Below are 26,577 nucleotides of genomic sequence, written 5' to 3' on the forward strand. Positions count from 1 at the left end.
TTGCTTGTTTGACGAGCCCGCCCCCCCCCTCCCCCCGTAGTTGGTGAGGGGGTGGGGAGGGTGGAGTCCCATGGTGATGGTGCTGATTATTCAGCCCCCCCCCTCCCCCCCCCGCCCCCTGGAGGGTTAACAGACCCCTTCGGCCTTCACATGCAGAATCTTGGAGAAGCCTGGTCTTTTCTTCAGGGCCTGTTGGAGGAGAAAAGACATGGGTGCCTCAGACCCCCCAACCCACAGAGAAGGACAGACCGGAGTACCCCTCTGGCGGTAAGGTGGTGCGTTCCGTTTCCATGGCAACGGCATTATGTAACTCTCCGAAGTAGTGTGCTGTGTCAGAAAGGATCTAGCATGAATCACAGCTAGGATGGCAGGATGGACATCCCATAATAAGGGGTGCACCAGGATGCATGAGTAAAACTCACCGTGGGCGTGGCAGTGCTTTCCTGCTTGTAAGTTTAGGTGCTGACCACCAACATTGTATTAATATCCCTGAACTCGCTCCCAAACGGCAACAGAACCACAGAATTGCAGAGGTCAGCAAAGCACCAAGCAGGAGGATGCCCCCCCGCCCCCCGGCTCCCCCACTGTGGTCCTGCCCCCTGCCACTCACCTGCAGCTTATTCACCATCTCATCGAAAAGCTTCCTGGCCTCGGGGCTGTTGGGGTCTTCGAAGTAGTCTTCAATCCCAATCTGCACCACAATGGACTTCAGGTTACGACACGCACCTGGAAAGAGAACAGAAGTGTGTACTGACCCAGGAAGTGTGTTCTCTCTGAGGAGCGTGCACTGAGGAAGCGCGCACTCACCCAGAAAGTGTGTACTCTCAGAGAGTGAGAAAGCATGCACTCTTCAAGGAAGTTTTTAGTCACCATGAAAGTGCGCACTCACCGGGAAGGTGTGCACTCTCTGAGGAAGTACTCACTGTTGAAGTGCAGCAAGGCCTTGGGCGTGACCGGGGTGGAGGTCAACACCAGCATCTCCAGGCCCTTCAGTCCCTCCCTGCACACCTCAGCTGCCACCTCCTGGTTGATCTCACTGACGTGGTCCAACTCCAGGACCTGAAGACGCATGCAGTTTCGGGCTGCAGGACCCAAGGTTGGGAGAGATTGGGGTGGGGGGGGGGTGTGTGTGGTGGTAGTGATCATGTGATCAAGTTACTCATGGAGTAAAACTGAAATGGAGTTTCCAAATCTGCTCCAGTTATGGAGCAAAAGCATGGCCCAACTCATCTCAGATCATGCGCATATACTCACCCAACGAGGCCAGCCCCTGCATGCCACAGCCAGCCCCGCCCACACCCAGGGCTCGAAGGTGTGGCCAGCATCGACCAATGGTCTGCAGACATCGGTTACTGAAGCGTGCTGGCTGCTGGCTGGAAATCAGCATCCACAGATACACACCCCATTCGCACGTAAGATTCCAGAAAAATAATGTCTAACGCTATGCTGCATTAGGGCCCACCTCCCTGCACACTCACCATGGGTGAAGTGGCGCCACCTGTAGGGAGATGATGTCTCTGCAGCCGGCCCCCAGCGCCCAGATCACCTCCTGTCCGACTGGGTCCGTTGCACTCCTGAGAACCAGGGTCCGTATGCAGTGAGCAGAATGCAGTGTGACTAAGTCGAGCAGTGCAAGAGGAGTCACTGGCACGCACCTGTAGGTGACAGCCTGCAGCATTCGGCAGTAGCAGCTGGCCAGCCACAGGGTGCGGTCAGTTAGGAGGTTGGGGCAGTGTGACACCTTCAGGATGAGCAGGTTGCCCCCTGTGGCCTTCAGGAGGGCCTCCAAGCCTTCCTCTAGGCATCCACTGCGAGGGGGACAGAAGAGGACCATCGGGGTGAACACACAGTGATGGGTAAAGACAAATGGACAGAGCCAGACAGAGAGAGAGAGAGAGAGAGAGACAGGTACCCGGAAGAATGGCAGAAAGACAGATAAGTAACACAGAGACAGGTACAGGATGATAAAACAGACAGATGCAAAGACAGAGAGAGGGAATATGTGTGTGTGTGTACATACATATGTGTGTGTATGTGTATATATATATATATAGAGAGAGAGAGAGAGAGAGAAAGAGAGAGGTAACAGACAGAAACAAAGAAAAAATGACACACAGGAAGTAGAAGACAGACATAGTGAGGCAGACAGAAAGACTGACAACAGGGATGGGTAAAGAAAGGATGGCAGACAGATAGGAAGACGAGAAATGGACAGGCAGACAGACAGAATGACAGACAGGTAATGGAAGGAAGACGAGAGAGGCATGCAAAGAACCAGCCGGTGGAAAAAAGAACGTGATAAAAATGGGCAGAGAGGAAGAGACAGGCAGGCAAAGGAAGACAAACAGGAAAGCCGGAGAAAGACAGACATACACAGACAGGGATATTTCTAATTCCTTAACTCGGCTCTGTCATAACAGCACGTTTCCTTGCTGTGGAGCCCTTATTTTAGAAGCAGACGGTGGTCTCCTGCTACGCGAGCTGAGCTGTGACCAGCGCCGTGTTTAGCATGATCAAAACCCAGGCTGCCAGCCCGTCCCCTGTCAGCCTCACACTAAGCCACACCAATCCTGCCTCCCAGGTGCTGTGACACAGCCATACGTGTCCAAAAACGGGAGCCGCAGCAGTGACACGGCGTGGGTGGGGTCACATCACCGTTCGCTCGCCAACGCCCCTGATGTCAGCACGGCGTGCATGTGGTCCGGCTCACCGTGTGCTTTTCAGGTACTCCTCCTTGGTCTCCTTCTTGCCCCTCTGCCTGGGCTTCAGGTTCTGCAGGATGAGCGAGTGTGTCTGTGTGCACCACTGAGACAGAGTGCACAGGAACTGCAATGCAGTGGTAGAACAGAGAGAGCACAGTCAGAATACAGCACAGCCAGAACACAAGGAAGTAGGGATTAGGGCTGGGCATTGTTCAAAACTTTTACGATACCTTGATTTCGATACCGGTTCCTGAACAATACTTTTTTCGATACCAGTATGTTTTAAAATCAATTTCAACAGCAACAAAAATACATTACAGAACAAATCTTTTATTTGAACAAGTAATTTTGTTAGTTATTGGTTAGTTACCGGGGGGTCGATCGCAATCATAACAGGACACAGCCTTTTATTTATATTTTATAAATACGACCTAACGTTTAAAATTCATTATTTAATCTGGCTATTAGATCGATAGTTCATTTTCCACAGAATAAAAAACGATGTAACGTTATCCCGCTAATAAGCTTTGGCACCGGCTGGAGACGCAGGAAAAAGGTATTCAGTTGTACTGAGGTACACAAATATTTCCATCAACTCTGTCTCTTACTGCATTTTTGCGTAACTTCCATTACAGTGCCGGTGCTTGCGATGAAGCAATCAGCCTCCACAGCACTAGTGCCTCTGAGGAAGTGAATCAGACTGAGTTCCGATGAACACACACACACATACGTACACACACACCCCAATTCTCACTGTCTGCTTATGAAATTATGAAATTTAGTCACACTGTCTCCAAAAATGCTCCCAAAATGCAACTAAATCGTCGCAGTCTCGAACCTTGTGGAGCTACACTTTTGATTTCTTAGCCATTTTTTACATGACAACCAAAAACAAGACACACACACGCAGGTCACAAGTTTGTCTCTGGCCATACCTTTTTCCTTCCGGCCTCAATGATGTGTTTGTGTAACGTTACTTTAGACAGCCAATCACCAGTGACTTTAGATCTTTAGACGCAAGTATGCTGCATGCTCATTGGCTCACGCACGCTCAGATTTACTATTGGGGTATTGGAATTTGGCACTGAAAGCTAAATTTTTCAGTCCTCAGTAGGATCAGAGCATTTCGGTTGGTACCACAAAAGTTTGGTACAGAACACAGCACAGTCAAGATACAGCACAGTTGGAACACAGCCCTAAGACAGCACAGTGACAACACAGTCAGAACACAGTACAGAAACAGTGTAGAGACAGACAATTCAAAGCACACACTTGAGTATGTTTACACCATCAAATATGAGAGATCCGACAGCTGTAGGGGCCGCACAGGAATGGGCTTCGGGGTTCATCGGTACCTTGGAGGAGATCCGGGCATTCTCCAGCAGCACCCGGGTCCACACGGCGGGGTGGCGCGCCACGAACTTCCAGTCGCGGCAAACCTCAGCAGTGCGCAGTAGCGTCTTGGTGTCCAGGTAGGTAAAGATGCAGAAGAGCGCGGCCCGCATCTTCAGCACCTCCGGGCTGATCACCTCACTCCTGGAGGGGCTGCTCCTCTCGTGACGGCAGGGCTTGTACCTGCCCTCCGATCGACCTGGCAAACAGGGTCAGGGGCCAGGCCCAGAAGGCAGGTCAATGCCGGGCGGATAGATATGGACGCGACACCGAGGTGCCGGAACTCATTTTTAAGTACTTGATGAAAAGTGGAACAAAGGAGGAGCAAGCAGAGCAGTACATCCAGGGGCGGTATTTACCCTCAAGCAAATGTGGGACCCCTATTGGGCACAAACTGTCACTACACCAGGGCGGCCCTTAAGTGAGGGGCCCCGGAAGTTTTTAAGTGGGGCCCCGGAAACAACAAACCCACCCTTGAGGACATGACACGGCTCTCCTAACCACTGGGGGGCACTAGAGAGGGAAATCACCGGATAATCCCGAGCTGTTGGAAACTGATTCTAAAACTACGGACGTGAAATGCATAATTAAATTGCGAAAATCTTTCTCTTTTAGCAAAGTCATTAAAACCGTTATTTGAGTTTAGCCGGCGTGCCAGTGCGTCACCTGTGCCGAGCCGGTACCCGGGCCGGCCAGAGCCGCCGTGCTGGGCGTCGGGGAAGGAGCGGCGTTCCTGCTCCCAGGCGTCCACCTCGGACTCGGTGGTGCGGGAGCCCACGTCAGACACGTCGCCCTCCTCGCCCTCCGTGCTGTTGCGGTACGGCCGGCGCTGCCAGTTCTGGATGGCCTGCTTGCGGAGACCCCAGCCGCGGGGCCGATCAAACCCGGGTTCGCTCAGCCGGCACTGCGGGTGGTGGTACTGGGCGTCGCCCGTCTCCTCCCCCGTCTGCATGTCCATCTCTGCCCCGCCGCTGTCATAGCCCACCGAGCCCTGAGAGGCCGACTTCCCCCGCGCCGAAACCCTGCCGGCGGAAAGGCCGGGGTGGGGGCAGGGTCAGATGTTTCCCAGACGCAGACCCACACGCTACGCCATGCAGTGACACCACATGCCGTTGCCTTGGAAACAGACCTTAACCTTGAATATTGAATTCACAGCAGCATCGAAACAGCCACACTGAGATCGAGTGAAAACAGAGGACATGTTTAAAGGAAAAAGCACAACCCCCCCCCCCCCCCCCCACATACACTTTCCAGTCAATCGCTGAATTAAATACCTTTTTCTTAAAGGGCTTTCTGCAGTTAGCCACACATCCACCAGGGGGCATCATTCCAAAACCTCAGTAGTAGAGCCTTAAGTACCCATCCGGCTGCCTAATGGGACATCCTACACCCTCACTGCAACACCTGTACACACAGTGTTCTAAATACAGTGCCAGGACAGTATTAATACTTTACATTTTTGCACTGTAAGGGATATTACAGGTAAGTGGTGGAATCTGCCCACAGCTGTAGGCCATACTGGATTTAATTGCAGTGCTGCAGACAAATACATCAAATTTCCCTGTCAGACTCTGTCACTGCATTAATCAGATGGCCTGTTACCTCTTCCTGCGCTTTTATTCCAGTGTTTGCAGCTGGGGGTTCTTGCTGTAAAAAATAACCGTGATTTCCGTTGCTGGTGCATGTAGGCGTCTCTGCCAGAGTTCCCGGCGCATTTAAGTCGACGGGAGGAATGACAGGATCACAGAGCCGCAGCAGTCGGGCAGGACCGGCCCAGCGCATGCAGGGCCATGAGTGCACCTCGAAACAGCCAGGGCTTTACGGACGGGCTGTTTCATGGCCAGCTAGGGAGCCGGGGGCTGTCCTGAATTCCCAAAATCACGCCGCGTTGGGTTTCACCATGTCCCGGGCCTTGCATGGGCGTGACCCTTTTGGGACCCCCCCTCCCCCCAAGAGATTCATGACTAAACACTTCACCTGGAGATCAGTGGGTAAAAGTAACTGCAATCCCATTAACTCTTAATCATTGAGGACACTATTGCCCCACCGTGCACGCTAACCAGGTTCTAATCACCTGCATGCCCACGTGTCCCACGAACTGGCTAGCTTTTTAAACAGGCACGCCGGCGGACGCCTCTGTGCTGTCACATGCGCTGCCTGCAGTGCCAGGCCCCTCCTGTTGGTATACGACGGCACGGGCCGAGCAGGGAGAGTGATCTCAGCATCCCGCCCGGCGCACGGCGGGGACGTGCCGGGTTACGGGCGCACTCTGTCACGGCTGTCGCCTTCGGCGTGGTGACCTTGTCGCCCGGCTGGCTCAGATACCACAGCGCCTGCAACAAATAGCTGGTTTTATATTTATATTTGTTTTTTTTTGTTTGTTTACTTTGCCGAGGCTCCGTGGCAGGGCTGCGTGAGAAAGCGCCGGCGCGGGAGGGATCTGGAGGCGCGGAGGGTTATGTAAAATCAGGGCCTCTTCCGTCAGCGGAGGGAGACGCTTCATTAAGGAGGCCGTGTAACGGCACGCTAACGCGGTACTCTCTCGCTGGAAGCTAATCTCTGGTCAACTTCTGTTCTGCAGTCATGTTCTGCTTGAATTGTACCCCAGAGGAAAACACTACAATCTAAGCGCGGGTAATTATCAGCCAGGACCTGACAGGTGGTGGGTGTCCCAAGTCATGTAGCTCACCTGGGCCTTGTTACCGACCCAACAGTACTTGGTTCTGTGTTCTGTGTTCTGTCCCAGGCCCGACCCCCTCCAAGTTTGCTCCTGGACCTGTCGTCCGTTCTGTTCCCCGTCCGTGACCCTCCTGCAGCTCCCCCGTCGTTCCTCCCCGCCGCTCCGTCAGACGCGTGCATCTCCGCCGCCGATCCCAAATAAAATCCCTGCCCCTCCCCTCCCTGCCTCCCTCCTGTCCGGCTGTCATGCGGCTCCGTTCGCAAATGCCGCCCACAGCTCGTACAGTAACGCGTGATTTGGGGGGGTGTGCAACAGGTGGATCAGAGTTGGAACGGCAGCCGTCGCGAATCTGACATCTGTGCCGTATGATTCATTTGGGAGACAGGATTGCAACCCCCCCCCCCCCCCCAGTCCAGTGCACATTCATTACCGTGATACAGACACCAAAATAGCATTTTTGTCACCTCCGTCACAATAGTCATCTCACAAATCACACATTTTATTATTATTTTTCCCTCTTTCCCCATGTGCCACTTTGGCAGTGGGCCCAGGGGGTCCTGCAGAAACCACTTTATTTTGCTCAAGAAAGCAGCAGGGGGGGTGGGGTGGGTGGGGTGCTTGCAAGGGTGATGGGCGACCAGCCTATAGGGGGCGCTGATGAGGCAGCTGGCTGGCACATTGCATCCTTTGTCACCCGCGGGCCCGATCATGCGCACGCTCAGACCCGCAACCCCGCAGGGCGCCAACTCACAGATGACAGGCCACGCTGCTACACGGATTCAGCCCGCTACGAAATGGGCCCTGTTTCTAAAATTACCCGAAAGCGTTCCGTCGGGTCCGATGTGGGCCGAGCAGCGTCGAGTCGACCCCTCGACTAATGAATCAGCACACGTACAAAACGAGCACCAGATTGGACGGGTCACTTATAAGTTATTCACGGCGATCTGTGTTTATTCCGCCTTCCATCTGCAGGCCAGGCCAACGTCAGACGAACGCGAAGCGGTGTTAAAAATAATGTGGCGATCTGAAAAGCAGAGTTCAGGGCTTCGGCATCATCATGGGATGTCGCTGGCAGCGGGGCGGAGGGACAGACCGCGGCGGACGTCATCCACGCGGCTCGCCCAACGACGCCGTTACGAAATACCCGCTCGCCATCCATTTAATAAACCACTCTCTGTCGAAACAAAACTAATGAGTAGCGGATTAGCTTAGCACACAGTGGCATCATGGGTAAAGCGCCTGGGGGTAGTTTTAAATACCCTCCCCAGGCATGTCAAGAATGGCTCTCCCCCCAGGTCAGAAAGACAGTGGTCCCAGCGCAGAATGCAGTACAGACCAAGGGAGTCAACTGATCCGGGGCAAAGCTGACAAGCGCCTCTTCACAGGGTCAAGCGCCCAGGGTCATGCGTCTAAACAGCTAGAGTCAGTCTCGCAACTCCAGTTCAGCCCCCATGATGCAAGGTTCTGCCTTTTTTGGGTCGAATGGAGGGAGGAACCCGAATTATATGCAACGCTTAGCCTGGGCTGCTCCTGATCCAAATCCGGCCCGCATCTGAACAGCATCGGACACCTGAATCTGCTGCCTGATTCCTTTACACTTAAGTTAATTAGCAGATACTCTCATCCAAAGTGAGGCAGCTTCTGGGCGGAGAAGTGTAGGAAGGGGGTGTCAGAGGTCAAACAGGAAGTGGAATCAATTACAGCCACAGGAAGTAGAATGCATTACGTCCAGATGTAGAAGAATCAAGCGGCTTTCCCCAGAATGATGACTCTCAGCGATCTACACACTGCTGGCTAAGAGGTCAAAGGTCAAGCAAAGGCGGCGCGCACACTCACCCGGTGCTGGCCGACGGCCGGTGATCGGACGCCTGGTACACCCCCCTGGATGTCACCGACACACTGGAGTTTCTCTGGAGGAGGGAAAGACAGGAGATCCATCATTTTATTATTATTATTATTATTATTAAGGTAGGCCAGGCTTTCACCCTCTTAGTGCCAGGCGTTTAAGAAGCGCTACACAGATTTCATTGACCCACAGAACTTAACCAAGCACGTCGGTCCACTCTTCTCATCAGCGAGATGGCCCCCATGGTTAATTTACGAGACCCCCCCCCCGCCCCACTACCAGATCACCCCATCAGTTACGTTCCGCTTGCAGTTCTGGGGCACCGCTCAGCCAATGTGCAGGAGGTGAGCTAACATTACTCACACATACCTTCCTAATCCGAACCCAAATTTCACCTGCTTGTGTCGTTAAGCCAGCTGTACTGCTACTTTATCAGGATGCTGTGAGGAAGGTGTTCTTTTGTTCTTTGTTAAATGTGCTGTTTTTGTACCTTTATTTGGCTTTTACTGTGAATAAACACAGGTTCTCAGCTTGCCTGGCTAAATATGGAGTGCGGTAAAAATGGACGCTCGTGTCCTGCAAGGTCTCATACATCTCCGCTCTGCCTAGCTGGATGTTTTTAAACCTTCCATATTAAGCAGTACTGTAAGAGCTTAATTCTCCCGTTTTCGTTCTTTTAATGTGTAAACCGGTGTGAATATTTTGGGTGCAAGACGACACATAGGACTGGGAGCCGTTCTGGAGGAGACGCAGCATCAGGAGACGTGTTCTCAGGGTCTGTGGCAGTGCGACAGACACCACGGTAGCCCGAGAGAGCTAGGCCAGCCGTCACCACATGGGGGCGCACTAGCAGAAAGGACTCGATGTGTGCTGGCATGCATGGGCGTGATAGATGAATGTTTTCTTTCACCATGGTGGTTCGGGGAGGGGGGGGGGGGCGTTTGGACAACAGAGAACCCAAAGTCTGAAAGGGTGTGAAGTCACTTAAACCTCGGACAATGTGGGGGCCCAATGTGAAGGAACGGCACAGCGGCACACGAGTCCACCCCCTCCAAAGCGTGCATTCATTTTCACGTCTCTGAAATTTAACAGCAGGGATCCCATAACAGGGGAATACAGTCAGCAGACAGACAAGGCAGAGTGATTCCGAACGAGGTTCTGTCTCTGAGCTCGTCCTGCAACGGAGGCAACAAAGTCCACAAAGGCAGCCTTCAGCCGAACAAGGCATCTCAAAGCCGTTAATGTCTTAACAGCAGACATGTTCATTCTCACGTCACAAAATTTCACGTTACTAATGAGCGATTTTATAGAAATGGTGTTAATATTTTATTTATGTACTGGCCACTTAAGGGCCCCCGCTGGGTCTCCGTACACACGCTGATCCTGCCACCCACCCAGCGCCCTCCTCACCTGCCGGCTCGCGCCCTTCGACCCCGGGATGCTGCACCGGCCCAGGCTGCCGTTGGGCGTGGTCCCACAGCTGCTGATGATCTGCAGCTGCTTCTCAGCGCGGTCAGCCCGGTCCAGCAGCTCCTCGATGAACTGCTGCAGACGCACCTTGGCACTGGCCTCCCGGGCCGCAGTCTCCTGGAGGAACTGGTCAATCTGCACCACCTCCCTGAAAAGGGGAGTTGAACCAATAACCTTCAGGACAAATTCAGGAAGCCCATGTGCAGTAACCCAGACAGACATGCATGTACGCTTCACTTTTGTGTTTGCTACAAAGTAGAAGGGCAACATGGATACCCAAAAGGGGTACTACTGCTTTGCTGGGGAGTTTTCACAGTTTACCACCTTCTGCTGGCCTTCGAGTGGTAGGAGGAAATAGGCTGGTGTTACCGTTGGCTGCCAGATCTGTCTCTTTGGAGTGACGAGGCCAAGGCACCAAAGGTGGGATGATATGGTATAATCATGAGGAGAAAAGCAGCGGAGATCCCGGCATGCGCGATGGGAGCAATAGAGGGGTGTTAAACAGATCACACGCACAGCTGAGTCTCCTGTTACGTCCACGGCGCTATGGGAATCGGAGAATGATGAATGTCGGCGGCCCCCGGGCCGAGGTGCCGTGTTTCCTGACACCGTGTGGCTCCCCGTCCCTGGAATCAGGCCACTCAGACCCCCCAGTCTTCAAGGAGGTCACGCGGGGGCCAACTTCAGGTAATAAGACCCCAACGCTTAAGGTTGCCGGACCACATGACCCTGTTGTTTAAAAAGCTGGAGGATGCGACCTGGAGGATGGAACGGGCCGATTTTACAGACATCCTCGAGATGAGGCGGGACTGTGAACAACATGGAAAGAGCAAAATCTCCAGACATAAGGGCCGGGGTCTTCGATCACAGCCTCTCCTCGAACATGCCCACAGCAACCCTGCTTTTTATCCCAATAAAATTAGATCCTACCTTACCTCTCCCCTGAAACATCCACATCCTCCTAGTGCTTCACACAGATCAGCCCAACAAGGTCAACCTTGGTTAGGTATTTCAAAAGAGACACAAGGATCCAAAGCAGAAGTATGTCAGTCCTCAAACATTCCATCACCTAGGAGACCAGATGAGGCATGGTGAGGATCGCTCTGATTGGTACTCACTCCGGGGACAGGCAGAGGGTAGGTCTGGCTTTCTAGCCAACCGGACAACAAAGAGCAGACTGCAAATGGCAAGAATAATGGGTAATTAATTAATCAAGGAGCATCACACCGTGGGAGTGACCTTGATAACCTTTCCGTAACAATCCTGGACGTTTGCTGTCCCAGAAGGGAAAGGGTCAGTGGAATCTGGTTTTGCATTGTAGAGAAAGTCAAAGTGCAAACGCTCCTCCTGAACGTGGACATGGCTTCAGGACGACGATCCTTATACGGGCATCGCCACAAAAGCGGGCATGCGGGCAGCGATGTCTCCACCCACCTGTACCATCTGCCGTACGCGAACTCCAGCTTAAATATAGCTTCACATTTATTAAACGTAATAATTGGATGAAAACGTAAGCAAATAAGCAGCATTCATTCTCTGGGGGTGCCCGTTCTGTGTAATTAGATGACTGAAGTTTAAGAAAAATAAATGAAAGGCTCTGAAATACAGCAGAGACTAAAATAACCAGTGGAAGAATTAAGAGGTTTAAGACAAATACATCAGGCTATAGTGGTGTATGAACTCAGCCGAATCGTTATAGGCAGCCTGTTCGTCGTTAAACCTTCAGAGAGCTTAAGCAGATCTACTGTGTGTCGGCGATGCCAGGACTGACAGAGAACTAATCCTGAGCCAGTCAGGCGGAAGGAATTAGCAGTGAACCACTACAGCACAGCTCCCTCTGGTGGACGGGGTGAAAACAGACCCCTGCGGTCAGGGAACGGCAGACTTGGTAGGAGATGGACACAAGCGAGTGAAATCTTCCTGCTGTAAGCTTTGGTAGCATGGAGCAGCCATATTTACTGTTAAAAGCTTTGCATCTGCGAAGATACCAGAGAGGAGTGAGTCTGAACTTTCTTAAAAAACGTCACCAGTGTGTATGTTACTGGTGCGCAGGGCACCCAGAGCATATTGATCAGATGCAGTCTTTTTAGCACCAAGACGTCTGCACTATTTTAATAGATCTCTTCAAATAACGGAATATATGCAAATAAAACAGATGCTCTGTCATGCTTAAGGGGAAATACAAGAATGGAGACTCCGCTTCCGTCTTGTTTCATGTACTTGTCACATTGCTCAGAGAAAGCAGGGGCGAGAGAGAGAGAGAGAGAGAGAGAGAGTCACTGCCTGCAAGGACAGATGGGCGTGAGGAAGATGAAAGGCGTGTTCTGTTGTGAGAGGGGGTTGGGGGGGGGGGGGGGGCACTGTTAGCCAGCGTGTGAACACTGTGGTGTGGAGCAGGACTCTGTGGAGTGACGGATGAGGGTATACGCATGAGGGACAGACAGGCAGAGAGGGTGACAAGGGTGGACCCATGTATTCTGGAGAAGAAAAGAATGACAGGAGGAGACACATTCACTGATTGGATCTTAAAGCCTGCCAGCTGCTGCGGGGCGGTACTCCGCAAATCAGCTGCGGTAAATTCACATTTTACCGGGGCCTTGGCCCCCCCACGTCCTCCTACACCACGCAGAGGCATGGATTCTTTTAATGTTCAAACGATGTTCCCACACATTCACGAGATCTAGCACGCCAACAAAATTGATATCGCTTTACGCTAATGTTAATGCTAATGTTAGCAGGCTAACGACGGTGCACTTAGCTTTGCAGTCGCCAACTGCCGAGACTGCGATGTAGCACTTAACAGTTCCTGCACTTTATATCTGTTACCATGTGTTAAAATTCAACTAATGTCACACCTGTCATGTGCTGATTCACTGAATTTATTAGTCTTGCGAACAGGCCATTTACCTCTCTGTTGTTGGCAGTACATAAGATCCTGTTTTGAATGTAATGTCATGCTGGTTAGCATAATGATAATGCTATTTGTTTAGGATAATGCAATTGGAACATGAGAATGATTTTTTGCAAAAGCTAATGCAATGTGAGCATATTGATGTTACTTAAGCTAATGCAATGTGAGCATACTGATGCTATTTCCTAAAGCTAATGCAATGCGAGCATGCTAAAACTATTTGCTAAAGCTAATGCAAAGAGTGCGCGCTAATAATGTTCGCTAAAGCTAATGCCAGGCTAAAGAGCCCGCCAAAAGGCTAATAATAGCTCATACTACAGTGGGATTGCCTTCAGTTTAAATGCCATGTGTACAAAGAGCCGGATTCCCACTGGGAAACTGGGAGAATAATTTTCCCAAAGGAAGGGACTACCTGGATGTGAGATATTACTTTCCGTTTGAGCACACACGCTGAGGAGCAGGGCAGCAGGAACCACAGGTGTCCAGTGCATAAATGATGACCTCACTAGCAGAGCCTGATTCCAGCACCGCTAGAACCTAGAGCCAAACAAATATGTATAATATGTAGCCTAAATCTGCATCGAAAGGCGTTTCCTAGAGCGGCGGTTCCCAAAAAGTGAGGCCGCAAGATGATTTTCACAATATGTTTGTAAGATTTCAAAAACAAATGTTCGATTTTAACTGGACCCCGCCACCCCAACCTGATCAGCAAAATGTACCAAGCACCCCCACCGGATAGCGAAACCTAGCCCCCCCCAGTAAGAAAAATGGCAGTTGTAGGTGTGGCACTGTTATTTTGGAGGTCGTGGGCTGAAAAGTTTGGCAACTCGTGGTCATTTAAAGTATGATATTTACGTGACATCTATTTATTTATTAGATGCTTTTATCCAAAGTGATACACATGTCTAAGGAAGCAGGGTTAGGGGCCTCGCTTAGGGGCCCAACGGTGACATCACACAGCCAACCACAGGATTCGAACCCATGACTCTGGCACAGCATTGCAACCCACTGAGCCACACACCCATCTTCCTGGGAAAGCCCGTGGTATTTTATATCCTGGATTGTAAAAAATTACTGTCCCCTGTACAGGGGTTCCTCACATGCAGAAACGCGCCAGCCAGACTCGGACCTGTACTGGGCCACTCTTTCAGTTACTGGAACCCCTAGTGGTTTACAAATCCGCTCCTTCATGTTGACACAATCCTACTGCCACCCTCGAAAGGCACAGAGGACCTACCCTGGCAAACGCCAGCAGCCAAACTGGCTACCGATCCGGCAAGTATAAAGCATTATGCAACCCTACAGTTTATTGTGATTTTCCCAACATGAAAATCTGTCGGAGGATAAAATATATCTTTGTTTACCGGCCATGCTATGCCACATTTCCAGAAGAGGATGTATATGAACAGAAAAATAACAAGGTATTTTGATTATTCAACTTTTGTAACATAATTTTCCTTTTTAGGCCATAAAAGTTTAATGTACCTGGAAACAACGGAAATGAATTTAATGCACTTCTTTGAAGATCGAGGTGTTATTGTATTAATACTTAATGTTTCACGCTCGAGGCTGCGTGTAGATTGATTCCGGTTTTACACAATACAGTCTCTGGCATGAGACCACAGCTTTCTGATTATAAAACCTCAAAGTAATGTAGCACTTAATATAAGGAAATCTCAGAAGTACAGTACTCCCTATTTTCAGCCTGAGGAAAAAAAAAAATGCCTTAAGCAGTTAACGGGTTAATCCCAGGGGTTTAACAGCCAAACAATCCAACTGTGTTTTGTGAAAGTGCAGCATTTTGGGCAATTCAATAATTACATGTAAGTTAGTAAAGATTTGTGCATGAAATGAGATGCATCTCAATATCAAATCAATTACAATCCATGAATACCAGGATTTAAGGCCAAACTCCCAAACGATTAGTGCAACCTATCATGACTAGGTTCACATTCTCAGCAAGAAGATCTTCCCGATTCTCCTCAAAACAGCCTCCAGGATAGTTCTACACCTACCGGAACATCCCAGGTCAAGTTGTCCCTCATCTCAACCTGGGTGACTGAGTTAAATTAAAATTAAGAGTTCAGGTTGTGAGTTACTCACTGTTGCTTGTGGGTCAGCTCTTGCTCCTTGCTGACCAGGTCCTGCTTGAGGCTGGCCAGCATCTCCACGGAGACGTCCACCTGCCGAGACAGCTCCGAGGCCTTATCCTCCAGGTCCTGCTTCTCCTGGCTGAGCCGCACGCTCTCCTGTTTGGCCTTCTCCAGCTCCGAGCTCTTCTTCTCCAGCTCGGTCTGCAGGCGGCCCACCCGGGCTGCGATCTTCTGCTCCACCTCCTCCGAGAGCTTCTCCAGCCGCTCGTCCAGTTCCAGCTTCTCCAGCGCCCGCACCCGGAAGCGGGCCAGCCCTTCCTCGTAGGCCGCCTCCACAGCGCTGGCGGCCACGTTGGCGGCGACGGCCACGGCGTTGCTCGGCGATGTGCCACCCTGATTGGCTGAGCTCATGGCTTTCTTGATAAAGATCTCACTTAGCGGGATCTCCACATTGGGGATATAGCGTGAGGCGGCAGTGGTGAGGCCCAGGTCCTCGGCACGTGAGAAGTCGTAGGGCGAGTGGTGCTCCTTGGCGTCGTGGCAGCTGCGGGCCGGGCTCAACAGGGGCCCGTCGCCGACCAAGGGTACCAGGGCGGTTCCGTCACAAACGGCGTGGGACTTGGATAGCACGTAGAGGGTCTCGTAGGTGTGGCTGTACTCCAGGTGGGCGCGCAGTGACGCCAGGCTCCGGAAGCGCTTGTTGTCCCCACAGCGAGGGCAGCGGTAGGGCAGCTCCAGAGAGGCCATGCCCTGCTCACACGCCACAGCGGCGCTGGCACGTCAGTGCCCTGGCCGGGCCCTGGGCCGCACTCCTCATCTCGAACGACGGCGGATCACTGCTGGACACGGGCTGGCGAAACAGCAGGCGTCCATCGCTGGGCTGCATGAGAAATACCGCGTGTGCGTGCACACAACGCGCCTGTCAAGCTGCCCTCGAGACCCCCCCCCCCCCGAGAACTCCTGGGTGCCGTTACGCGTCTCCAGCTGATGACATCTGGCTTCTTCGCCCTGAAAGACAGAGAAGAAGGATCAGCTTCAGAGTGTCCAAAAAACAAATGGATCTCCTCTTTCCACCTGCCTAGCCTGGCCTTCTGGCACATTTCATCAGACAATTCATTCCCATATGTAATTTACATCACTTTCAAATGCAGCCTGAGCCAATGAGCCGGATACGGCCAGACGCGACATAAACGTAGACCAGCTCCGGAGAAAAAAGAAAAACAGGCGAAAATCCCGACTCACCGCTGGCCTTTCTGAAAAGAAGAAACCGAGATCAAACCTCCTAAGATACCTTCCTCTTGGTTTCCTCTCTGAGGCGACACTAAGCTATTTGCAGACTAACGTGAATGGGAATTAATCAATGAAACATTGCAAAGTCGACATTAGCATTGTGGCTGGGCGGCTGTCACAGATACGCAGTCAATGTAGGGCATTCAAGAAGTTTACAATGTCTTAATTAGTTAATCGACAAAATGACTTAGACTAAGATGTACTTGATGCTTCTACGAGGTGAATCTAACTGCCATATTCATTAAAAGGAAAAAAAAAAAGCCAACAAGATTTGGTATTCAGAATTAACAGCCAATCAGAACGGCTGCCCTAACTCAACAGCCAGCCAGCAATTAGTAGCTCAGTACTCAATGGCTAACACCAGACTGTCTGGCGCCCGTCGTCTACCATCTGCTGGCGAGGAGGGGAACGGAGGGTACAGGCCAATGTCACGTCACACTCTGTCGCCGTCCAGCACATAGCGTTCTGAAATTAAGCCGACGCAAATGATGTAGTGACATTCAAAAAAGGCGGTTCTCGCAATTTCATCAGCCAATCAGTAACAAGTGTCTAGGACTGCCCTCTGGGGCTAGGCCCTGATATGTCATCCCCGATGGGCTCTGAGCACTGGCATAGGCCAGCAGATCCAACCCATGCATGCTTCCCCCAAAGCTGTTAATTAAAACAGAGAATTCTTGGAAGCCCCTGATATATACAGAGAGTTGGGGCCTACAAAAACATAGCGTTAATGTTGTAAATGTCATTAGCTAGTTCTGGAAAGTTAGCCTGTCACCATCAGCCTTTCTGAAAATGTCGCTAAGCCACTGATAAGGATCATTGGCCACATGCAAAGATGCCTGCTCGATCACTGTTTCTTACTCAAGTGCTGTGATTGGCTGCTCATTCGCTATTTCTTACTCCAGTGCTGTGACTGGCTGCTCATTCGGCCGTTTCTCACTCCAGTGCAGTGATTGGCTGCTCATTCGGCTGTTTTCCACTCCAAATGATGTGATTGGCTCCCTTACCCCTGAGCAATAGGTGCCGAAAACAAGATTAGGCCACAGAAAATACCCTCAGAACTGTTTGCCTCAGTGGAGCAAGCTTATTTAACCAGACGTGAGTGAACAGTCTTTCCTCAATCAATGGGGGGAGCGTGTTAATGTCAAACTCTGACAGCCCCAGGGTGGTACAGTGAGCTGCAGTGTCTAAAAATCCACAGTGGCCATCAGCCACTTGCAGCACCTGGTAGGAGAAGGACAAGTCTGACAAGAAGAGAGACGATTAATTAGGACGACGTGCCAACTCAATCCCGATTCGAGGGGGTAAGCACGTACTGTCAAAACCAGGCCTCGTCACCTACTCAGAATCACGAAGGCTTCCATTCATGACACCAAAAGCCCCCGCCAAATGCTACCATACGGCTATCTCCGAGGTGGACACGATGAGAACCGGACCAGATCATGTCGTCCACTGTAACACACCTGGGCAAAAGAAATCGATTTAGTTAACGAAAAGCAGTAAATCAGCTTTGCACTCAGTAACTGATATCCTCAAGAGAAAAATGTCATAGTGAGAAATGAAATTTTTTGGAAACTCCAGGGAAGGTCCACGGCCCCTCTCATTTGCGGAGGTTTTCCAGGATCATCCAAAGACTTTCATTTAAGATGGAGAAGAGCCCAAGAACTTTACTGAGGTCTGAAGCAAAGTCAACCTTAATTCCGCTAATCGGGTCATAAATTAAGAAACACAGGCAGAAAAAGCCTCAAACTGTTTGGAATACGTGCAACATCTCCATTTAAACACTGACTGAACTCAGCATGTATCTTCAAAATTGAGAAATGTCCTAGCCTAAACCTAATCTAATCTGTTTTATTAAACCAACACCCAGGTGTATACGTGGGCAGGATGCACTTCTTTAAGCCGTGACGCACCTGCCAAGCTACCAAAGAGAAATAAACATCGATTCCACTGCTGTGAGCGGTTTGGGCTCTCTGTGCCTGCTACTCCAATGCTACTCCGCTGTCAGACCTGTCAAGTGATCCACGTAAACCACGTCGAATGGGAAAGCATTTCCATATTTCCTCAGCCTGTCCGAGGTTACTCCCAGACCTGCTGAGATGTGCAGACAGCCCCGCAAGTCACACCGGAGCAGAATGATCGTAGGTGCTAACGACGACGGGCACGGGTAGTAATTAAGTCTAGAGCAAGGCCGATGGGAAGGGAAAAGCGTGCAGAGTCCCTTGTTAAAACCAGGCTCATGCCACCAGGGAGGCTGAGGGTAATCGCAACGATGGTCCCTGGGTTGCCAACAGAACATCAGCCCGTATGTCACTTCCTGTCAGCTTGCGTGTCACTTCCTGTCAGCGGCCAGCAGCTTTTGCGTTGAGCTGTGCTTCACGCTTCCGTTTTCCGAGTGCATAACTCCCTCCGTCTCTCTGCAAGCCTCCCAGGAGGCACTACACCTAAAGACTCTCCAAGCACAGCCTCATACCAACCTAACAGTTCCTTTCTCTTTCCTGCTCCCTGAAAGCCTCTCAAAGCAAACCAGAGGTCAAACCTGAGGAACCAAGCTCCTATCTTCACTCAGGTAAGAATGCTAAGGGACAGCCTTCTGTAAGCGTCACAGGACCCTTGGCACAGCTGTCCCCCCAGCACATTGAAGCTGAGAAGCCCCCTCCCGTTTCACTTTTCATTCAATCGAGGACACAGCTGCCCCCCTTGGCACTACACGTCCTCCACACTCCTCGGCCTGTAACTATGGCAATATCTCCTCTCACCAAGAAACAAGCGCTTTAGTCTCAAGGCCCTCTAGCTCCTACAGCTCTGTCTCATTGATGGTGCAATCTGACAGTTCCTTAAGTCCAGCATCTAAGTTTTGTGTTACACATCTTTCCCTGAAAGCCATTGGGAGTGTGAAACAATGCGCTTTTCATGAGGACCAAAGTCGACATCACCAGCCAGCATGTACAAATGAGAATGAACTTTCGTATGAAAGGCCCAATTGACTAGATGCAGGGTTATAAAAAGCACGATTCACATCAATCTCAATTCTGGTACGAAGTAATGGATTCCATCCCAACCTGGCATGGTCTAGTTTAATCGGCAAAACATTTATTTTAGTAACAACAAATCATTTCCTTAAGGAGAGGTACAGACAGAATGTGCGAATGGTGAGGGATCTGGCACCAGAAAGCATGCGTAGATACTTCCCCTGAGAGTGGAGTGTACCATTCACAGAAGGGCTGTGTGATGTTTCGTAACACACTTTGGAATTCGTCTTTCCTGCCTGTTGACGAGGCGTATGATAGTTCAACATGGTTCCAATAAATAACAGAAGTGGTCCTTCGATCGACTGATTCGAACACAGAGAACACGGGCATCATCGAGGGACGACCTCTGTCGACAGTGGAAAGCCCATAGCGAAAATTTAGCAGCTTCGGTCAGCTCTGGGATGGACGGACAGGGGCCACAGGGAGGAAGTGAGGGGGAGGTGAATTAAGTTGGCAGGCCGCCAATGAAGAAGCAGAGGAGGGATCCAGTACATGGAGATGAAGGGATGGGAGAGAGGCCTAAGTGGGCAGTGGGGATGTTCAAGGGGAGGGTGGGGGATGTGTGGAGGTCCTGTTGGCGTGGGGACAGCAGAGGTACATCCAATAACTCCAGGTCTAATAGCTCCTGTGTGGAGCTACTGAAGCCTGAGGAACACTGGGAGAAGACTCCAGAATACATGGCCGTGCCAGATGCCTTTCCCAGTCCCAAACTGGCTACACAAGGTTTAGACCAATGTTTCTAAAAACCAGTCCTCGGGATCCCCAGACGGTCCATGTTTTTGCTCCCTCCCAACATCCTGGGAATTGGAAGAGAGCAAAAATGTGGACTGTCTGGAGGACCAAACGCATGCCTGCGATCCATGCTCTGAGAATGCTTGAAGGATATCGGCCTTCTGGTGCTCCTGCACGACTCAGAGCTGTGGCGGGGGAGGGTGACTGGAAGATGAGCCGGATGTGTTCTGTTTGGACCAAAGTGGAACAGAAGGCAGGCCCGAATCCTCTCGGATCAGCAAGGGCACCCAGCGAGCCAGCTGGAGGAGCAGCAATGTGGCATGAAGCCAGTGCTCTCGGCAGAGGGTAGCGCACCACAAAATTCGCAGTGGGGAGCCCCCATCCACCTGCAAGCGAGAGTCAGGCAGCACCTGGGACAGAGCAGCCGGAGATACTCAGGATGTTTTCAAGCATGCCAAATTGCTCGAGTCACACACAAGTGTCGAATTCTGGGGGAATCTGGGATTAAAGAGCCGGCAACATCGAAAGGCAGGGGGAGGGGGTTCCAGGTGGAAATCAGGACAGACTGTGGGGGGGGGGGCAGTCGCTGTTTCTTCCCCTCATTCATCTAATAGGGTGGTATGCTCCTCCTGGGCTCACTGACGCTCCAACGTTACAGATGACAGAATACAGGTAACCCCCCCCCCCCATCCCAACGAGGCTGGTTCCCACGGCAACCTATAGAAGATTGAAGCAGCGCAGACACCAGTCCTCCAGGTTACAGAACCGGAACGGACAGGATTTCCCTCCTGAGAGAGCACGTCACATAACAGAGTAAAAAAGGAATAAAACCGTGATGGTTCAAAAAGACCCCCCCCTTTCCTACTAATGCTGAATACCCAGCCATCCCTCTTCTCATTGGCCGGTTCCCCCGCGTCACACTGAAGTCTTGCACACGCCAACCCCACCCCACCCCACCCCACCCCTGACGCTGCACCGCAAACCATCAGACTCCGCTGAGCAAAGATCCCAGCTACGTAATCGCCGAGGAATGGGGGCGGCAGGGGTGTGTGTGTGAGAGACTGAGAGGTGAGAACCGCCCTTCACGAAGTGAGAGGATCCACGCTCTTCAAAGTGAAATTTACTCACTCCGGACAGCTACCGCCATGCTGAGATCACTTTCTTATTTGGAAAACATCCTCCGAAACACATCGTGTACGTGAAATCTATTTTTTGTGGCCTTTCCAAACAGGCACAGACAGGGTGGGAGTGGTAACCATGAGTGGTTAATGGACAGCAACAGGACACAGGTGGTGACATTGCCCCCCCGCAGTGAAGACAGCGGTGCCCAGGGCGCAGCTGGGTCTCAGGCTGGGACATGTAGCTGGACGTCTTCCGCCCCGTTTATTGATTCTTGTCAGCCTGGCAAATATCCAGGGTTCCCCTTGAACTGTGCCCCAGACAGGGCCGACCAGGGTCGAGGCTGGGGGCAGTGGGGGACGGGGAGGCCATTATGGAATCTGTCACTTCACGGTCCGCGGTTCCGGGGTAGGTTACTCGGTTGGCTTCCCGCCAGCGTAGCTGAAAAATTTGCGATTCTGGAATCAAGCCGTCCACGGCACGCCCGACTAAAGCCCAGCCAAGCCCCCAGTGACAGAAACATAATCCCCCACCCACACATCACTCCCACCCCTCTCCCTGCTGCTAATTATATTTAGCAGTCAATGCTAACACTGTACTCTCACATTAGTCCCCACACCCAAAACTAAAAAACATTCAGTCCATTGTTCACATGCTTAGCCACATTCCATACTGTAGCTTTGTGCAGCACGCATCAGTAAAATGGAGTATTACTGTAATTTTGCTGTAATCTGAAAAAACTCTTAAATCATGATTACATAACAAGCGCAGGTAACGATGCCATACAATCCTGTGAGTCGAGCGTTCACTTGGCAGGTGGGGAGGGGGGGGGGGGGGTTGGGGGGGGGCTTGCCATGGCTGGCTGAGAATCGTGAGAACTCTCCGCCCTTCACAAGAAAAGGCTTCAGCCTACAGTCTGGGAGAGGAACCAGCCGTTGGAACACCAGAATACAGTGAAGGAAGGAAATAAAAAATAAAAAAACGCATGTGAAAGAAGTAAACAATATGCTACTGATCGCTCTGCGATCGATGGAGGGATTAAGTGCCGTCCGCAACTGTCTCCTCGGATGTAAATAACGGAGCCTGATGTTATGAGCCTCTTCTGCCATAAATAAGATATAAATGATTGCTGCCATAATCGATGGCTTTTGTTTGGCATCTGCACCCTTAGGCTGTGTAGAGCTGCATCATGTTACATTTACTTTTATTTAGTTAGCAGACACGTTTGGTCAAAGCGAGGAATGCTTAGGGCCACAGAGAGGGGTCAACCAGCGTTCCGGAAGCAGCTGGGATTAAGGCCCTTGCTTAAGAGCCCAACGGTGATTTGAATACTTTGCCGGCCAGGGGATTTGATCTAATTCCCTACCAGAAATGGCTATGGATCTCATGCCCTACCGGAAATGGGTGTCGAATCTCATGTCCTACTGGAAATGGGTATCGGATCTCATGCCCTCCTGGAAAACGGGTGCGGATCTCATGCCCTACCAGAAATGAGTGTGGATCTCATGCCCTACCAGAAATGGGTGCAGATCTCATGCCCTACCAGAAATGGGTGCAGATCCTTAACCAGTCAAGTAACAGCGCGACAGTAGCAGTGAGACCAGACTCAATACCTGTATGTTCTACTGAGATATTTTCCGGAAAGCTTCTTAAGTTCATCTGCTGAAAGCCCCTGCCCTTGAACACTGTAACTTACCACCATACCTCGGCATTCAAAGAATATTAGAAAAAAATTAATAACTGCTGGATCACGAGATGGGGAGAACCAATTCCCAGTCACTAATTCCAGATCCCAGTTGTGGGCTTTTCCCAAATTCCATTCTGTTTCCGTGCATCTATCCACTGTTACATCCCCTGCCAGATAAAATCCCCATTCCACCCACTGTCACACCAGGCCAAAACATAGCGAGTCGTACCCATTACAAAGAACACCTTCTTCAGTCTTCATAGACCTATTCTCCGCCAGGGGGTTCAGCCATGTCTGTGTAAATCTATTGCACATCGGTCTGTCTGAGGTGACCGAAATGCACAACGTGACCAGCAGGTGTCAGTGGAGACCCTACATCAGCTGCCATTGCAGAAGTGTATTTTTTATTTTTTTATTTTTTTTAAATCTGAAACATATCCATATGTAAAGAGGCGCAATGTGCAACCGCCAGGCAGCCCACACAGCACATGGCTTGTTTCATCACTACCCAATCTTCTCCCTTGTTTAGAACAGACACTCCCGGCTGGGGAAATCACTGTACATAATAAGGCCGGGCATTCGATCGCTTCCCGAGAAGGCTAGCACAGCATTAGCATCCGGAGAGCGTCAGCCATGCAAACCACCTGGACGGCCTGAAACTCCACGGTCAGGCCCGAGCCTCCAGTAGCAGTAGGGTGTATCAATCTCTCCCCACTGTGTTTTAATGACACGCCTCGTGTCTGCATCTCCCTGGGTCTCGCTTCCAGGTCACCACTTGCCCATCTGCTCCCCATGGCATGCTTTCTGTAACGCTCACCCCCGAGAGCCGCTCGCCATTGCTGCTTCTCGTTAAATGGCGGTGGGCCGCGCCGGTATCAGGTTCGAGAGAGCGTCCCGCCTCCTGACCAGCAAAAGCAGAGAAGAGGCCTCAGCAACACATCTTACGTTTTGCTCGTGACACATCTGTGCTCTGGACCGACGTCCAAAATGAAAAAGCAACGTCCCTCTGGTTTAGCTTTACTGCTTTTCGCTCATTGACTGGCTCACACAACCTGCCAGACATCCCCGGTCTGGACAACTTCTCCTACAGATGATGAAACAGGAGTGTAGAAGCCGTTAAATTCCTGACCTTCCACCAACTTTAAGTGAGGCCGTCCTAGACTAGTTCACTACCAAGAACCCTTTCATCCATTTTCTGAAATCACTTGTCCTATTCAGGGCGGTGGGGGATCTGAAACCTATCGCGGATGGTACGGGCACAAAGCAAGGAACAAACCAGGACGGGGCGCGAACCCATCACAGGGCACTCCCACACCAGTCACACCTATGGGAAATTTGGCAGCTCCGATTAGCCTCAGCATGTTTTTCGGACTGTGGGGGGAAACCAGGGCACCCAGAGGAGACCCCACAATGACACAGGGAGAACATGCAAACTGCACACACGTGGAACCACAGCAGGATCCCTGGTCCCAGAAGTGTGAGGCAACAGTGATAACCGCTGCACTAAAGATCATGTAGATCATTCTGCTTTTAATGCCAATAAACCAGGCAAACATTAAGGAAACAACCACAAAAATGTGCTAAACCAACAAAAAAACTAAAAACTATTAAAAAAAATATATAAAACCGTAATACTATAACCAATATATAACTCCACAAATGGCACCATTATTTGGGAATATGACTTAACCATTGTCTACAAAAAACGACTTTCTTAAATATTGCGTTTTCTGCTATGTAACATAATGACTAGTGGTCAAACATTTCTTTTCAATGTTCAACCATTAACTTATTACTGCATAGGCCTATAATGCATTTAAAATAGATAATTTCACCTTAAAATCTGATGTTGTTGTTCCAATCAAACACACACGCTAAGCCCACTGCATACCTAATACATTTTGGTCTTTTGTAGATAAATATAGTTATTCTTAATAAACGAACAGCAATAAAACAAAATTCAACTAGAAAAAACACAGACACGTCCGGTCCTACAAAAGCGCATTACGGTTGTAGTGAGTAGCAAATGAAAGCCTAATTTATTACAAACAACATTTCACCTCCATAACTTTTTCCAGATTTAAAAAAATGGCAGTGAGACAGCAAGTCAGGAATAACTCAGAATGGAGGAATCACTAGGGTGTAAATGAACAATAAGGCCAGGCCATTGTGAAAATACGGACTTTTGGCAGGATAAATGGAGCGACCTTTAACGCCACTACACTGAAACGGCTCGTCGGTCCAAACAAAACCGCTAATTCAATTAGAAGAAAATACACGGGACAGTGTCGGTCTTGTATGGAGAGCTAAGGGCGAAGAATAGCTTTTATTATAAGGAAGTGCTTTTCCCAAACTCCTGCCTTGTTTCCACCCTTCCTTTACCCACTGCCACTTCAGCTTTTGCCCTTTTGCCCTCTTTACGCTCCCTGCTGCCACAGCGTCTTTAAGCTCGTCAAACTGCCCGAAGCTATATTCACCTCCAGGCAGCATCTAAACAAGAAAGCAAAATAAAGGGAACCGATCAATGTGCACCCAACGTCCAGGTCTTAGGGGTAAACTCCCCTGTTTCACATTTACTCCATTTGAATGTCATTAATTGAAATACGGTGATGTATGCTAGATTTGCCATCATCTCCGTCGTCATCATCATTATTGTAGCCATAATCGCAAGCCTGTAATACTTATCCAATTGATCTATAACCATCTGTGACTGGGGTCAGCAATGTGTCACCGTAACGATGCATGTGTTCTCGTTCGTAATATATAACGTATAATATGAAAGCACTGAATGACTACACGTTCACGCAGATCGTTAAGGCTGCTCATTTCCCACCTGCTTCCCATGGATTACTGCTAGCTAGATGATTTGGACATGACCCCCACATACGGGCACGTCTTGCTTTCTGCGACGTCTCAGACTAGGAGGAGGGCAAATGCCATGTTGGTATGCACACCACAAAGAAATCATACCAGTGAAGCCCCCCCGCGTCAGCCGGTCCCCGTCAGCAGTGCTGATCGTGAAACCCAAATTAGGCCAATGGCATTATCCCTTAACCCAAATAGCAGCTTTGCGACTCCACCTGCTAAGCCCTCGTATAGACGAGTCATTGATTAAGCGTCACATTACATGGCACGGTTAAAAGTCGATTATACGTGATCGTGCCGATTAATCGAGGGGCAGCGCTGCGTCTGCGGATAAGGTGCATACACCCCACCGCAAGCTGGTTCGTTAGCTCATAGTTAATATTTTTAAATACCATAGCTAATTATTGATCAGTATATTATGAATCGTTTGTAATGATTTTTTAGCGCTAGATCCCAGGCTCGCAGAAACGTGTACAGAAACACCGTCTGCCTTAAAGCGAGCTTTTACACCATTTTCTCCCAGCGCAAGCCGCTACCGCCGCTGCGACTTGATCTGGCTAATTTTCACCACCTTTTCTATCTGCATTCGCGTTCACTAGTCTGGCAAGCGGCTTGACAGCGTGCCCGGCTAAGCCGAGCCCCGAAAGCACGTAAATGCATTAAAATAAGAGCATCGCTCACCTCGCAGTTTGTCCCCCATTCCTCTGCCGAGCCAAGGAGCCGCTCCGCTGCTGACGTCACGCGCTCCACTCTGCAGCAGC

At 50.5% G+C, this 26,577-nt stretch overlaps 1 protein-coding gene across 2 annotated transcripts; it reads right to left on the reverse strand.

The window, feature by feature from the left end:
• Positions 1–110: 110 nt before the first annotated feature.
• fbxo41 (F-box protein 41) lies at positions 111–26,577 on the reverse strand. Of its 2 annotated transcripts, XM_023799172.2 has the most exons (13): positions 26,498–26,577; positions 15,105–16,102; positions 10,031–10,238; positions 8,611–8,684; positions 4,761–5,116; positions 4,058–4,293; positions 2,711–2,826; positions 1,656–1,808; positions 1,479–1,574; positions 1,255–1,373; positions 924–1,082; positions 611–726; positions 111–189 (listed from the first exon to the last, which is right to left on the reverse strand). In XM_023799172.2, the coding sequence occupies exons 2-13, from the start codon at positions 15,839–15,841 to the stop codon at positions 127–129; spliced, it is 2,433 nt and encodes an 810-aa protein (XP_023654940.2). In that variant the 5' UTR covers positions 15,842–16,102; positions 26,498–26,577; the 3' UTR covers positions 111–126. The 2 variants fall into 2 exon arrangements, 1 of the variants encoding a protein (XP_023654940.2); XR_002836618.2 differs by lacking the exon at positions 111–189 and having other exon boundaries at positions 612–726; positions 924–1,059.

Source organism: Paramormyrops kingsleyae, chromosome 25 (assembly GCF_048594095.1).
Source record: "Paramormyrops kingsleyae isolate MSU_618 chromosome 25, PKINGS_0.4, whole genome shotgun sequence".
In the NCBI taxonomy this organism is placed as follows: domain Eukaryota; kingdom Metazoa; phylum Chordata; class Actinopteri; order Osteoglossiformes; family Mormyridae; genus Paramormyrops; species Paramormyrops kingsleyae.